Source organism: Orbicella faveolata, unplaced genomic scaffold, assembly GCF_042242905.1.
Source record: "Orbicella faveolata isolate gen_17 unplaced genomic scaffold, um_ofav_v1 contig_25, whole genome shotgun sequence".
NCBI classification, from domain to species: domain Eukaryota; kingdom Metazoa; phylum Cnidaria; class Anthozoa; order Scleractinia; family Merulinidae; genus Orbicella; species Orbicella faveolata.
Window position 1 is genome coordinate 11,728,688 of NW_028301553.1, and position 16,153 is coordinate 11,744,840.

The window sequence follows — 16,153 nt, forward strand, 5'->3', positions numbered from 1 at the left end:
CACTCGTTCCCAGGTTCCCTTCAAACATTTCATTTTGCTTTCAAAACAAACGCACACGAATGGATGTCAATTGATTCACCCTCAAGGGCATCTTTTGCGGAAAAGTAGACTGATGAAAAATTGGTAAAGCCAAATAGACTAACAGATTTTCTAAATTTCATTTGTAGTCGTTATTTCCATTACAAACAGCGTTTATTTGAAGGCCAGCTGAACTCCAGTTTAAAAGTCACGCTATTTTTTGTCAACGAGAAACTGAAGAACGTGCTAGAAATTAAACAATAAGACATAATCTGGGCGTTGTACGTGGCTGTGGATTAACTAATCAACTAATTAGGATTCAAAAAGCTGCCAAGCTCGAAATCTGCATAAAGAAATGGCCTGCTGTTCTGACGGCCTCAGAAGGTCAACAATCCAACATTTTCCACTGTCCAGCACAAAGGAAGTATGTTTCAACTGCTTCTGGGAATCGTGATTTTATTTCATCTCGTGTCCACCTCCACATCAGGTTAGCAAACGATTTAAACTGCAAAATTTCATATGTATCGCTTCATATTGGCCGTTGTATTGTGTAGCAACTCGCGAGATAGACAGTTGAATTGCCAACTATCTATAAAGTAAAACGTGCAAAGTTTCGTTTATATCCCCTAAGAAATCTCAGTTGTTTGAGTTTAGTGAGAGTTACTTAAATAACGAAGCACTAAGAATTTCAAACCCTTAGAACAACCAGGGATTCTTCGATTATTATTTTTTTAAGCCAACGATTATGTTTAACATATCAGTGACCATTATGACAACACTCCTTGTCTGTTTGTCGCGGTGACTGCGTTCGAATAAAGAGTGCCGTTATCTGAACACAAAACGAGTACATACAATTAGTGTGCATTGGCGACATGGGTTTAAGTTAAAAGACTGAAAGTGTTGCAAAACACATCGAATATTTAAATCAAAACAATAGTTTGAACGACTCCAAAATAACTGCGTGGATCACTCTTTTTATTATTAATAGCTGTGCTCGAAGCTATCGAGATTTTCGCACCCTAGCGTGATGCAAAGCCTCATTACAGTGAAGCCCCTTGAAAAATAGCTACATACACCGCTTTCCACTTGGCATACATACAAAACTCGGACAGATGTTACGATTTCCTGTAGCATTTTTGATAGCTGAACGAATATTTGTCACTGATCCACGACTTATATAATTAAGACATAAATTTGGCACAGCCCAGTATTCTGTCTGTTTGGCTGTCTGGCATAATGTATTTCACAGAGTTCATTCGCCATTTTCAATAGAGGACCATAGAGGAGTGTTGTTGTACTTATTGCAATAAAACTATTCGGAAATAGGAACGAAGATGATATGTTGGTTGACCTTGGATGTCTGAAGAACGGAAGCATTTTTTAAGCTCATTTCGTCACCCAATTCACTTCTCGCTATCAACAATAAATCGTGCGTTTAGGATCAAGAATCTGACCTGAGTTATAACAGTTCTCCTCGGTTAATTACGAAAAGTAGTTTGTTTAAAATGTGTGAAAATTCCAAACACTCCCCTATGCAAAAAGCATCTTCAACAAAGCTTTTGTTTGTCATTTTGTCAGTAACATTATTTACCTTGAAGCGAGATGTAACACAGAGAGTGCTTTATGGCATTGTGTACTTTGTTTGCCGTTGATTTTTTTATGTACATATACCTTGTGTGAGCATTGGAAGAATGTTTTACTTGAAATATTTACAATTTTTCTATTGCAACAATAGGAATATTCACATGGAAGAAGGGTTCCAACAAATTAACATAACTTTAGTACGTGGCGACGAGTTGAAGTCAAGATCAGGCCTGACCTGGTGTCTTATAATGCTTATTCACTGATCGACTTTGTAAAGCACCTTGGCCAAAGAACGTCATATGAAAAACTGACTCCTGTAAAGGATGTTTGCAATATTATTAAATCGAACAAAGATTAATTATTAATAAACGATTGACACTTCAAAATAGTTTTATTGGGGGAGGGGATGGGATACGGCTGTTGACGCTCTCGTGTGCGTAATATGAATTTCACCATATATATCCAGTATTTCACATTTCAAAATAATTTTTTATTATCTTGAGGACGAAGGCCGATATTCTCCGCTTTGGTTCGATAAAGCTTAGTTCGTAATCAGTGATTTATTACAGAAGAAAGTTCACCTGGTCTAGTTCTAAGAGAATATTGGACCAACCTAAAGAGTTCTGATTGGATGAAGGACCCTTTACCTGAGGCCCGTCTTAGACGTGTAATTAATATTATTACCTTTTTGTTTGGGTTCAGTACTACGTTTAAAATGACAAAACTTTACAAGAGTATTCCTGGGCTTGAAGTAAACATGGCTACATGTTTACTTCAAGCCACGCTTTTGGCTACAAAAATGATTAGATTTTCGATGTTTCTCGTTACAAATTAAGCTACCTGTGCTCAATTCTAATTCCATGTCATCAAATATTGATTAGATGTCTCTTGCGTATGGAGCTGCTGGGCGTAACAGAATTACGCTAGCTAATAAATCAATGTAAACTCATAATGCTTTAACAAAGGCACTCAACATTCGAACATTTACAATAAATATCACACCACTGGTGTAAACTTCTGAGAAGTTTCTTCTTCAAACACGAAAGTAAAATGTCACACATCAATGATCCAGCAAAATTTTGTTTGACTTTGATTTCTTACGAGGCAATTACCTCCCCACCATGTGGCAAAGACCTCATCAAAGATAAGATAAACACGACCGATCTCTACGTGTGAAAACATTACATCTAAGGTTAATTCTGACAAGACGATTAACCTGTCAAGAAACCAATCACGCGGTGTAAATGATAAATTGTCGTCTTAAACGGCGGCTGGTTTTAGCATGTCTGAAAAAGAACTTGTTTCCACTGAAATCTACTGAATTCAGAGCGTTAAAAGATGGCGACCTCAAAAGCGAACAGAGATACCTCAGTTAAAATTCAACCTGTAAGATATCCGACAAAATTCCAAATTTTCAGGCTTTTCCTTCCATAGAAATAAACTGTAAATATTTCATTTCCGACAAGAGAAAATGAGAAAATCCCTCATTTTCTCAGTCTTGATTTCCGATTATCAGGCGTCGTACAAAACGTGTATGCCATGACGCCTTTAATTTATAGTTCAGGCTACTTATTTCATGGGGATAGTTTCATGATTTAAGCCGTTTTCTTCACGAACGTTTTCTCTGCTAGTTTTCTTTGTTTGTGTGTTTGTTGTTTTGTTGTTGCTGATGTTTCTGGAGTGAAGTGAAAAAAGTTTCAGTCAGTACATGTCAACATCTCTTCCAGATCTTGATCCATGCGTTTCATACAAAGAACTACGAGATTCCAACCGCTCTCAATTCCACAGCATATCTGGCTTAGACCTCGTTCAGTGCGACAAAAAATTAGTTCTGGACTGGTATAGATTTAAAGGAGGAGCTGGACTAAAAATGCCGGATTCGTGCGTCAAATCTGGCCACTGCGGTACGCATTCCCCGGGTTGGTTCCAAGGGTCCCATCCGACGAAGGTTGGTGATATTTCCATCGGGAGAATTTGCTTCAATTTTATGGGCTCGTGTTGTCAGTGGTACACGGCTACTAAGGTGAAAAAGTGCAGTGGTTTTTACGTCTATCAACTACCTTCAACCCCTTACTGTGATCTTCAGTACTGTGGGGATGGTGCTACAGGTGGGAATATCTTACTTGGATGTACAATAATTATAATAGAGCAGTTTTTCCCTTAAGTGACGAAAGTAATTGGCATTTGCCTTGTTTTTGCCTCACCACGTTACACGATTGGTTTAATAATGTCGCGCCCCTTTGTCATCCAATCAGAAGTAAAACCAAAACCATTAATGACTCGCTCGCGCATGTTATCCTGCGCCTCGCATCAGTAACCTGTATTTACTTCGAGTTTTGATTGGTCCATGTGATTACCTGCATCCTTTGTGATTGGCCAGAGTGATTACTTTGGTTTTGATTTGAAAACTGCTCGAAGTAAATACTTTCATGTTGGTCTTTCATAGCAGCTTAGACTGCTGTTATGACTGCATTAAGTCCCAAGCGTCTCCCCACCTTCCCCGAAGCCCGTCACAACAAAATGAACAAAGTACCCTGGATAAACTGTAAGTTGTGACTGGTGACAGAATTAGTGTGTTCGTACCAGCCATACATGGGTTTCCAGGTTACCTCGTTTGCCCAACGAAGTGGAGGGCTTCTGAAACAAATTACCGGGGTTATCATTATGCCTTTTATGGGTTACTATTCATGGCTTGGCAGCCCTTCGGGTGCCTGAAATCAACACCTTTGCAATTTTACCCCCCACCCCTCCACAAAAAAACCCGCCAGAAATCGCCCCGTTGTTTGAATTGATACCGAGAAAAAATAAAACCTACCGCACCCACAAATTGCATGAATTCCACCCCTGTTCCGCTTCTTCCGCACCTAATTTTTACCCATCTCTCAAACTTTTTCTATGACTAGATCTTGATTGTGCAGCTGATAACAACAACGTTACTATTAATGGATCGAACCCAGGCTCCTTGTCAAGTCCAGATTTTCCCCGCCAGTATCCCAACAACCTTCAGTGCACTTGGCGTATAATGGCGCCCGCGGGCATGAAAGTAAAACTGGTGTTAAAGAACATGACACTGGGTCCTAATGATTATGTAATGTTCCGCGATGGAGTACGTGACGATAGCCCATTGATCGCCAAATATGCTTACTGTGCATCGGGTGAGATTCGGCTCTATTCTACAGATCAATATCTTCTCGTGAACTTCGTCTCGGATTCAAGTAAACCTGGTAACGGCTTCCAACTGGATTACGAGACTGTCGATTCAAGTAAGGAGACTAAACGAATTCGTTATATTATATATTTTATTCCCCTTCAAATTGAAAACTTATGTTTGACTTGTGCAAGGCATCCATGCACGTATGTTCTCGCCATTCATCAGAAGTTTAATGTTCACTGTACGCGAATGAATTTCCAATAAAATGTTTTGGATGTCCGTTGTATGCGGCCCTTAGCAACAAATAATCGAATTCAGTAAAACGAATTTCGAAATGACGATTCTATAAAACACAAATTTTCGTTTAACCGTAAGTTTTAAACGATTATGTACTATAACTCACACAAACTTAGAACTGAATCTATACTGAGCACGGATTAAAATTGGGATGTACGTTAAAGACCAAAACATGACAATATCTCCGAGTCTTTCAGATCAATTTGATTTTTGCACTCTACATTTGTTCGTTTCTCTCGCGAGATCGTTTACGGTATTATTAAACTATTTTTTCCTCTTTCAGGTAAAGTTCGCTGTTCGCAGGACAAAGGTGAGATTAGCTAAACAATCAGTACATTCGTAGAATTGAATTTTAATTCATTTCTTCCCATGTATTCAGATCAGACCTTCACTGATACGAATTTTTGGATTATGCTCGTTGTAAGAATACACCAGCTACGCTGTCTTTGTAACACACTAAAAGAAAGAAAATATAAAGTAGTTATCGTTTTCTTCCTCTCCCTGGTTATCTACAACTTAGGTAACTCTTTAACTTGTAGATAAAAATGTATTGTTTCTTGATCCTTATTTTGTGAATACTTAACATTTTCCTCACGATGCTGGACTGTAATGCGAGTAAACAAAATCGGAACTTTCAGTAGCAAGTATTTAGTTCAGGGTGATATTGTGGCTTTATCTGTAATTTCAGCGATCTTTAATGTAATCAAGCCAACAACAAAATGGAGTTTTCGAAAATAACGATTATTTGAAGCAATTTTTTTTGCTGCCTTGAACAAAAATTTGGGAGGAATATATTGATTCACCTCAATTTTCAGTTCTCCTATGTGGTTTGAAAAATCGGGATACCACTCTACATCAAAGCTATTGTTTTCTCTGTTTCTCTATACATTTTAGATATTTGTTCACTTAGTAGTGATATTAAAAGCTTGCCTGGAAACATACGCAGCCCTGGATTACCGAAAAGTCCATCTGGGAACTCGGGCTGCCGTTGGAATCTCGATTTCCCAGTTGGCTACAAAACGTTGGTCGAATTTTCCTGGTTTGGAATGGCAGGGAAAGGAAGTCAAAGGTGATATGAAACTTAGAACAGTTATAAAGAAGGAATCCGCCACAAGTTCGAGTAACAAGTGGACAAAAACTTTGTATCAAGATTACATCTTATTGCAAACGTCTGTGCGACTGTCTTAAGTATCTTCTCAAACGAAATAATTTCTAACAACACCAGATGTCGAAACCAATGCTGAAGTTCCTATGCCGAACACTTGAAAGTACTGGTGAAATGAAACTGATGATCAATTTTTGTGTTTGAATAATAGAGCAATTTCGATATATTAAAATTCAGTCTAAAGCAATAAACCTCAGCATGAGGCTCTGGGGAATAAACCCCATAAATTCTGTATTTACTCCCCGGAGCCTCGTGCTGAGGTCTGTTGTTTTAGGCTGAATTTTAATATATCGAAATTGGTCTATTTTTCTGAACTTTGGAATTTATTTTCTCGACCTCCTATGGGAAATTGTTTTGGTGTTATCCCTGGCAACTGCTTATATCTTTAGCTTTTAGAAAATGCAAAAAGACTGTCATATACTTAAAGTTTTTCTGGTACAAGGTTTTTGTCCATTTAAAACTGAAATAGCTCTATTTCGTATCGGATTTCGTCATAACGTTTTTCATTGTAGCAATCAGAATCATCGCCAACTTCAGGTGATATATCAAACTCGAGACAGTATTTCATCACCTTTCCAAACATGGAAAAGAGAGTTGAATTAACGGAGTACAGCGGAGGTTTTGGACGAATTTGGAGGGTGTTGGTGATGTGGTGAAACACTTTCGCTATAGTTTTGTGAATTTTTTAAACCGAGAGCGAGAATGCTAAGTGGGAACACATTTCCTAGCCTGCGAGCAGGCTCACTTGAGTCGCGCGCGAGCGGCGAAGAGCAAATCGATCCGGCGGGTAGGAGTCTGGTGAAGAGGCGCCAAGAAAGTAAGCCTGCCTTGATCTCTGTATTTTTTTCATTTCTGCTTCGGCTGAACAAAGTGAAATACCATTGGTCGAAATGCGGGAAAGGCGATAAAACTGTCAATCTATTATGTTTTATGAGGAGCGATTAGATCCCCACGGAGTCGGTAATTTACCGTACGTTCTCACAGTAAAAAATAAGTCGTCCACATTTGGAGTCAGAAGAGAAACATCTGCAGAGATCAGACCAGACTCACTTTCTCGTCTCGCGTCTTCGCCGCTCAATTTCGCGCTCGCGGTTTCGCTGCGCGCGCTTGTGCTCCAACGTGAGCCTGCTCGCAGGCTACACATTTTCAAGCAAAGTCACAGCTATGGGAGAGATTTGTCTAATGACTTCATAAATGTCCCTGTGTGAACATCTATAGAGAGTTATCGAAAGAATCAGTTACAAGGCTTTGCGTTCTTGAAATGCGACTAAAGAACAAAACAACGTACTTAGTTAGCTCTTTCAAATATTTAGTTCTATTTCTCTTTTTTCCTTCTGCTATCGACAAGTCCGATTGGAAATGTTGACTTCTTAGATAAGTAATGCTAATGTTACTTATAATTAAATTTAAATTGTTCCCAAAGCGACTTTGCCATATTTTCAGCCACTGTGTCAATGATTATGTTACCCTTGGTATGGATGGCGAGGAACAATCAAACACATACTGTGGTTGCAAGCTACCTTCAAAGCGACTTTACGACCGTGAAAAGGTCTTTGTGACCTTTAACAACTCCCAAGCAGCAAACCAAGCTGGATTCCTGCTTCATTACCGAGCCGTTGGTAAGAAATGTGTTTAAAGTTTGTGATATCTTAATGGTAATGGCCGACACTGAACGGGAAATCCACAAATCCACTAGGTCTTCGTTTGAAAGATTTAAAACGCTCCGCCAAGAGAGAATAATGAAGAATAACAAAGTGTATTAATGTCAACATAGGTCTCAGAGTGGCTCAGTAACACAACTGAACTAATTTTACTTTATTCTTTTACTTGTGACAGCCGCTGATGAATGCACAGACGGAGTTGATTCTTGTGAAATAAAAATGAACCCTGTGGGAATGAACAAAGATGGAGATGTGTGTTACGGTAAGTAACGAATTGATACAATTGCTGCGAGAGTTGTTGTATCTTCCACTTCGATCGCGTGCAGAGCTGGCGGTTATCAAAATCAATTTTTTAGTGACCAAAATTGTGCGATGACGACATGGAAACCTTTCAGGCATTCTTTTATCCTATTAATTGCATCAAATTTGTATAATAGCAAAGTATAAAAAGAGACTACTGACCACTAGTTCACCTGATTTGAAGGGTAATACAGTCGCACCTCCCCACAACCAGCCCCCACCCACCTTTGGCGCAGTGGAAAATGGCCGTTGTAGAGAGGTGACCGTTAAGTTCTACGGTATCTCCTATTCGACGTTGTCACCCAATCCATTTGCTCTAGTCCCTTGTTCCTGTTTCTTGTTCAAAAGGAGAAAAATTAAACCATAACTGTCTCTACCGCAGTGTAGAGACCGAGGTGTCTAAAATTTGCTGGAGAATAAAGCAGTTCTGCAAAACTAATGACAATAGTTCTGGTAATTACCTCGTTGTCTTTGGCCTAATTCAGAGTCTACGAAGCCCACTACAACTTCACCGCCACAGACAACTGCAACAGCAGCAAAAACCAAGCAAGGTAGTTGTTTAGTGTGATTTAACCACTATAACATATGCGACCAACACCTCTCTGGTACTTAAGCAAGCCAATCGGCTCAGTTCTAAAAGTTCAGCCATCTAAAACGAACAGAGTACTGAAATGGGCTTAGCATTAGGTATATACGATATTGCGTTTATTGCAATTCTTAAATACAGGCTGAAATTAGCTTATCTACTTAAAGAAGATATTTACTCAGCAAAAGCACCCGCCATTATTTTCCGACAGATGCTTCGCCTTCTTCGATATCTAAAACCACTTGACATGTTATTTCCTGTGCTCTCAGCAGATGACTTCGACGTGGACGTTAAATGCGATACGAATAAGATAAATGTCGTATTGCACATCAAGAGCCCTCTACACCACGACCCCGAAAGCGTTCACCTTAACGACGTCTCTTGCAAGCCATACTTCCAAAACGACAGTCATATATTTATCAAATCGACTCTAGACGCATGCGGAATGACATGGAATCTTTCAGCTGACGGCGAGATGATCGTATACAGCAACGCCATAACTGCTCTTGTACGCACTCAAAAGACACTGGGTTTGCACGCCACGCGAGATCACCAAGCAGTGTTCGAGTTTCAGTGCCGTTACAAAAGAAAGGCGGTTTTATCGGTGGTATCATTCGACCCGTCCAAAATATTTGTCGTCACTGATATAGGTTAGTGAGGAATGTTAAAATATTTTGCGTGTAAATAATGGCAAACAATATAGAGAATGTTCAAGTCTGAGATTAAGGACACGCTGAAGACTTTAAGCAGTTCTTAGCTTTGGTTTTTTTTTTTGTCACAATACATATTAAATTTCTTCTTTTCGCAATTTCTGTACCAGTGTTTAGCTTCATCTTTTGGTTTGTCGGTCTGTCTGTCTGTCTGTCGTCTGTCCGTCTCTTTGTGCGCCTGCTTGATCGTTTAACTTTATAAAATGTGCTTTCTTTCGAATTATTTAGATTTGTGTATTTGATTTCTAGTGTCTAAACATCGTGAAACGACAGGTTTTAATATGTCGACGATTCTAAGCCACCCTATCATACGATTGGACGTTATAGCGGAGCTCCGGCGGCCCGAAGGGCCGCCAAGCGGTAAGCGCCAAGCGCCAAGTTAACGTGTGAGAAATTAACTTCCGGCTGTTTTCTGTCTGCTAATTAACTTTTACAAGAACGTCGCATAGTTTTATATTAGCGAAGCTCCAGCGGCCCGAAGGGCCGCTAAAGGGAGCCCCATACTCATATAGGAAAGAAAAGGAAACCCATGAGTTGATTTTCTCATGGTTATCACGGCTAACGGTATTGCTCGTGGGCGCGTACGCACGACGGCGACGACGACGACGACGACGGAGTCGCGCAAAATGGCCATACTCCAAATAATAGGTTGAAAGAGACATGCAGCCTTGGTTTACCGTGTACTTAATTTGGCTCTGAACTACCCGGCCCAGGAACTACGTATTTAGGCTGGCCTAAATATATATATTTCCAGCTGTTAATATTGCAACCGTTTTTCGTTTTATCCTTTTCAGAGGCGTTTGGAAACTTCACGTTTGAGATGAACATGTTCAAAAGCGAAAACTTCAATGAGTATTACACGGAGTACCCAGTTGGACCAATAGACATCGGAACAGATATTTTCCTTCAGGTTTCAGTGACATCCAGGGATGCAGGACTTGTTGTGTTTGTGGATGAGTGTAAAGCCACTCCAACATCTGAATATCATGATCAGATGCAGTTCATCTTTTTAGAGGATGGGTTAGTGACAATTATGTAATATATCAAACACGAAAGACCGTGTTTGACCAAATTTCCAAACACCGAGATGAGAGTTAAAATACGACGCGCAGTGGAGTTCTCTGTGTCTGGAAATGTGGTCTATCACGGTCTTGAGTGTTGGATTTACCTTTTCAATCGAAACTAAAACTGAGGAAAAAACAGAAAAAAATCGTAAAAATCTAGGCTAATTAACATCAGATATCCAAAACTGTCTGCATTGAAATGTTTATATGTACATAACGCATTGTTTCTTTACTTATTGATTGATTTATAACTTCAATTCTATTTATGCAGGTGTGCAAAAGACAACGCCCTTCGTTTTAACTACACCTTGTCGCCTGTTCAGCGTTTGATTTTGAGCGCGTTTCGTTTCAACGCTGTCAAGTCGAAAGAAATCTTCCTTCATTGTCTGGTAAAGGCTTGTCTTCGTTCAGACCAATCGTCTCCTTGTGCCGAGGGATGTCCATTTAGCAAAAGAAAAAAGCGAGAATCAGAAAACGAGATTGAACGATTTTTGGCTCTTGGACCAATAATTGTTTCGTCTAATCAACCCAGTGAGATTACAGGTATGGCCTCAGTGATCTCTCTTGCAATAGAATGCGAGCAGTCTCTCTTTTGCTCGAAAGAACGCAAGCCAACAGAGGCGAGCGTCGATGCCACGAATAGCGCGGGCATGGGAAGACGAGCGAAAAGAGACTCGGAGACCTTTTTTCGCTCTTCTTCCGACGTCTGCGTTACTTGCTTGAATTGAAGCTCGCAGTTTCGCCTCTGCTCGTTCGTTTGCGTTCTTCCTTCGCGGATCTCCAAGCAAAAGAGACTGCTCGCAATCTACCCTAGCAATTGTTTCACATGTATATTCTTATTAGTTTTCCTAGTCTCCCTTCCTTATTACCTTGCAGAGTCCTTGACACCAAAAGAGAGCACCGCTGTAATTGGTGTCGTGGCAGGACTACTTGGGTTCGTCGCGTTGTTACTCTTGGCAGTTCTTGTGGCCGTTATTTACAAGCGTCGTAAGAAACCTGACGTTACTGGGGCCGTTACTCTACCTCTTGTGCGTGACAATGTGCCGGGTCCTGACTGAGAGCTTTGCATCAAATTTGTTACTTTTGTAGAAGAAACCCAAGGTGGTTGGTCACAAAAGTCAAGGCTTGGTCCTCTCAGGAAAACATCATTGCTGTAAACTAAGTTACTATCGGGCAAAAAAGTCTCGATTTATCGGCGCTTACAGGGATAGCTAGGCGGAGACGGCGTAACGGTTACCACCCTAGCCTCTAGTCAGGCTGGTCTGTGTTCTTGAGAAGGACACTTAACTCTCACAGTGCCTCTCTTCACCCAGGTGTAAAAATGGGTTCAATGAACCGTTCGAACCTGACAGAATACTAGGGCGAGGGAGGAACTGGACTAGCATCCCCCAAGGAGAGTATCAATACTCCTTCCCCTAGTTGCTTAATGTTACTGGGATCTAAGATAAGCTCCGGCGTTGTCCGGTAAAGGCATGGGCTAACGGCTTGGGCTCAAACGCGACCCAACTTAGAAGGATAGTTAATTTTGGATGTTAATATTGCACAATTAAATGCTCTACCTAACCCCACTCAGTGAAGTATGAATAATGCACAAAACGAGTACACGCGATATTCGCAAGTTGTATGAAAACCACTAACGACATGCAAATCAAAACACCGTTCAGGGTCTGGATACAAGTAAAATGAAACTGTCGCGTAATAAAACTGATATTGAAAACTCAAGTGTGTAGTGCCGCTGTTTATTATATGGTAAGGTGCTCCGAGCATTCTGATTGGATCTTCCTTGCATGGTCGGGATTCAGTGCTTTGAAACTTTGGACAATATCTGTTCCTCAAAGCTCACTGTTTTCCTCGAACTAAGCTTTCGGGAAAGTGTTCGCTTCTGGAAACAGATAATGTCCGCGGATAAATATCTCGGCAGATTTTCGCGCCAAATGGAGGCTATTGTATATACATACAGTCCAACCCCTATTAAGCGGCCACCCCTATTAGGCGGCCAGTAATCAAAGTCCCGATGGGGGCTTTTCTACTGTTTCTACCTCTGCTAAGCGGCCACTATCCATTTCTCCGAGGGTGGCCGTTTAATAGGGGTTGAACTGTACTTACAATAACCTGTAAAGTTCCGTACAACAGCAGTTTACGATGCCGTAGTCGACAATTTGTTGTATATTTCTCTAACAAAAAAATTTCGATCGTGATTGGTTCTCGGTGTACCTATTTGGCACGTAATTGGCGCGCGATCTAGTGGATGTCCAATTACAACTTTTTGTAATTGGGTACCTGTACTTGGATAGCTACACCAATTGCACGTTAATTATGTGCGCTTTATAGCTTCCTCGTAAATGTTTCCTACTTTTTTTTTAACTTATTTAAAGCAATACTGACTTTTTCGTGCCAAAGTTCTTCAAATTACCCGCGCGAATATTCCTTGATTTTGTACTCCACTCAGTCCAATTATTATTACTAATAAAACAATTAATTATGATCCTGTTCAATATGGGCCCGAAGTTTCAACTCGGCATGAGGCTGACGTCTAGATCGGGTAATTATCGGACGATACTTCTTGCTATTTCGCTTGTAATTGCTCGTCGAGTGAGAAATCACAGCTTATTTTACACGTGGTACTGACGTCACTGCAAAACTTCCTGTTGATCCACGAGATACCAAAATATTTATAAGAAGAAACTTCGGTATTGGAAATTTCCCGTCTCACTTCTGATCCTGGTAAACGTATTGGTTTCTGTAAGTACATTTGTGTTTACATTTGGTGACGGTAATTTCCACTATGATTCGCTAATCTTATTTTCTATCACCAATAGGGTAATTTTTTTTCTTCAAATACCTTATTACATTCGATAATGTCCGTTAGTGCAACAGTGTTTCCAAAGTCTCAATAACTAGCAATTTCCAACGCTCTACTAATATCGAATATGAATTTTTCAACGTTCAAATACACAAACAAAAAACTTCGCTAACTTTAACTTAGCCTGCAAGGAAAAGAATTCAGTCCACTCAGAATTCCGACTAATTTATGTGAAGGAATTTAGCCTCTTGAACACAATTTTAAATATTGAGACTGAAAGCCCAATTAACACGTTAACTCTGTTCACACTTTTTTCAAACTAAAACCTCATCAAAAACGTTTCGACAAAGCACTAATGAGGTTGGTCCAGAGGCTGTCCTTGTTAGAAAAACTGGAAGTTTTTCAAAATCCAGAAGAAACCTTTTCTGCAGATAGAAATATTGTGACAAATGTCCCTGTAGAGGCCAATATCGTAAAGTGCGACGCCAAACAAATAATAGCTTTCGATCATAAGCTTAATCGTGTAATTATGACAGCTAAACCACATTTGCAAAGGCGTTTTACCGATAAGGCATTTTACCGTAAAATGTGCGAAACCAATCCGGAGCAGGTGAACAATATAAAGACCTACACAACTGGATACTTTGAGAAAACATCTCGAAACTACAGTTGATGTTCGTAGCTTTAAACTACATGCCTAAGGCTTTCATGGTAACAAAATGGTAACAAAAAGGGGAAACTCTACCTGCCAGAGAGCAGATGTAGTATAGCAGGTTTGTGAAATATTATGGAGCTTTTTTTTTTTCTTGTAATGTTCATGCTACCTCTGTCTTTCAATCTGACACTAACTTCGTTAACGAACTTCTCCCCCGTTCCGAACTCGTGCGTTTCAGTTTCACGGCTTCAACAGAAACCCCTATGGGATTCTGCTGGTTATAAATAGTCAATGTTTTTTCCAAATAACTAACTAAATAGATAAATAAATATATAAAAATTCGTTTTTGTTTATTTAAAGCGCGACAGCAGCCTAAGTCCGCTAATACTTAGACAGAACGTTAGGTAAGCACCGGGACTTTTTAGAAAATGAACATAACAATCCATGTTTCATGTCCGTTCGCGCAATCTATTGATTTTTCTGTCTTTTCCCATCCATAATATTGATTGTTGCAGGACCTCGGTCAGGATGGACGTGGAACAGAGCTCCTACGAAGGTTTCCTTTCGGAACCCTCCAGTGGCGATGAAGGCGGGTGGGACACGGACTTGGAAGAGTCGAGTTCAGCAACAACACAAGATGCTGCACCGCAACAGATGTACTTTACAGCTTGCACTCAGCTCGGAATACCACCGGCATCAAAATTCATCAGGCAAATGACCACCAGTAAGGTCGACCTTCGACACTATGGTCTCCTTGACCAGGGAGTAAGGGCCATTTCGTACGCGCTAAAACGGAACATAACAGTGGACACGTTGAATCTCCATGACAATGGAATTACCGAGACGGGCGCTAGAGCTCTTGCAGACCTGCTGGAGGAGAATTGCTTCATAACCAGTCTTGACATATCTGGAAACAACATCGGCATCGATGGAAACCGTGCCATGGAACGAATGCTCAGAAACACATCCGCTCTCAAAGAGCTGAACGTTTCAAACATCTGTCGCAGTGCCGGACAGATGCTTCCTCTAATAGAAGGACTCAAAGAGAGTTTTTATTTGAAGGTATTAGATTTGAGTCACAACTGCCTTGACGATCAAGGAGCCGTTATGTTAGGCTCTATTTTGTCCGCAACGAGTTCACTAGAGTCTTTGAATGTCAGCTGGAACAACATATCTAGCAGAGGAGCTGTAGGTCTCATGGATGGGCTGCGAGAGGGCTACACTTTAAAGAAGCTTGATTTATCTTGGAATAGCCTAGCAGGAGCGGCTGCACAGGCCTTAACAGGCGCTCTCGAGGCCAACGAATCCCTAACGCATCTGGATGCTACCAACACTTCTATCGGCTTGCCCGAGGCAAAGATCATCGCTAAAGGCCTGAAAAGGAACAGGACTCTTCAAGTGCTACGCATCGGAAAGAACCCATTCTTGAGTCCGGGTGCTCACGCGTTGTTGAAGGCAATTCGGCGAAATCACGAGAATGCCCTTCAGGAACTTCATCTAGAGGGCATGGCTCTCGATAGAGACTGCCATAAGGAGCTCGAGGAGGTGCTTCAAAAGCGACCCGAGTTCAACTGTACCTGGCAAATAAGTATCCAAGGAGGTCAAGCCAGAGATGTTCGGAGCCCAGGGAAAGTTTCGCCATTGGATACCTTCGTGCGGTTCGCCCGCAACAGTGGTCTGCGAATGGTGGACTTGTTCAAGGTGCTTTCTGCCAAACGTGATACGATTGGACAAGACGCCTTCATCGCGGGGTTGAAAAAAATGAACATTGCAATGAGCAAGGCTGACCTGATGAAAGTTTTTGCCACTCTTGACGTCAATAATGATGGGAAGCTACAGTTTCAGGAATTCTCGAATCTAGTCGCCCTAAAGCTGCACGAACAAAACATCGAAAAGAAGAACTGCATAGCAGAAAATCACAAATAAAAAGATAAAGTAAATCCTTACGTTTTGAATATGGAGGAGGAAGTTATTGGTCTTCACGACAAATTCAGCAAACTTTAATTGTACAATTACTTATCGAATGTTTGCGTTTATCAGGCTAATTATGAGATACATGTATGCTAATGAGGAAACTCCTGTCAACAGAGATGTATTTCACAGATTTTGTGGTCAATAAAATTTTAAAATGCTTGTCAACTTCCTGGAAAACCACATAA

The 16,153-nt window shown here is 40.6% G+C and overlaps 2 protein-coding genes across 5 annotated transcripts; both read left to right on the forward strand.

The window, feature by feature from the left end:
* The first annotated feature begins 321 nt into the window (after positions 1-321).
* LOC110041064 (oncoprotein-induced transcript 3 protein-like) lies at positions 322-12,258 on the forward strand. 4 transcript variants are annotated; one of them, XM_089294920.1, is made up of 12 exons: positions 322-505; positions 3,330-3,710; positions 4,506-4,865; positions 5,334-5,360; positions 5,945-6,119; positions 7,659-7,834; positions 8,052-8,138; positions 8,662-8,727; positions 9,032-9,412; positions 10,267-10,492; positions 10,808-11,079; positions 11,389-12,258. In XM_089294920.1, the coding sequence occupies exons 1-12, from the start codon at positions 445-447 to the stop codon at positions 11,592-11,594; spliced, it is 2,418 nt and encodes an 805-aa protein (XP_089151046.1). In that variant the 5' UTR covers positions 322-444; the 3' UTR covers positions 11,595-12,258. The 4 variants fall into 4 exon arrangements, with proteins under 4 accessions (XP_089151046.1, XP_089151048.1, XP_089151047.1 ...); XM_089294921.1 differs by having other exon boundaries at positions 323-505; positions 9,035-9,412; XM_020746329.2 differs by having other exon boundaries at positions 325-505; positions 11,413-12,258.
* A 72-nt stretch (positions 12,259-12,330) lies between these two features.
* LOC110041066 (uncharacterized) lies at positions 12,331-16,145 on the forward strand. Its single transcript, XM_020746332.2, has one exon. The coding sequence runs from the start codon at positions 14,439-14,441 to the stop codon at positions 15,918-15,920; it is 1,482 nt and encodes a 493-aa protein (XP_020601991.2). The 5' UTR covers positions 12,331-14,438; the 3' UTR covers positions 15,921-16,145.
* The last annotated feature ends 8 nt before the right edge of the window (positions 16,146-16,153 follow it).

What these genes read in the sequence shown, in the direction of transcription:
- LOC110041064 (XM_089294920.1), top strand. Translation starts at nt 445, where the DNA reads ATGTTTCAACTGCTTCTGGGAATCGTGATTTTATTTCATCTCGTGTCC. An exon ending in CGTGTCCACCTCCACATCAG is followed by an intron (nt 506 to 3,329) that starts GTTAGCAAACGA and finishes CATCTCTTCCAG; the next exon opens with ATCTTGATCCATGCGTTTCA. An exon ending in TCGCTGTTCGCAGGACAAAG is followed by an intron (nt 5,361 to 5,944) that starts GTGAGATTAGCT and finishes TATACATTTTAG; the next exon opens with ATATTTGTTCACTTAGTAGT.
- LOC110041066 (XM_020746332.2), top strand. Translation starts at nt 14,439, where the DNA reads ATGTTTCATGTCCGTTCGCGCAATCTATTGATTTTTCTGTCTTTTCCC.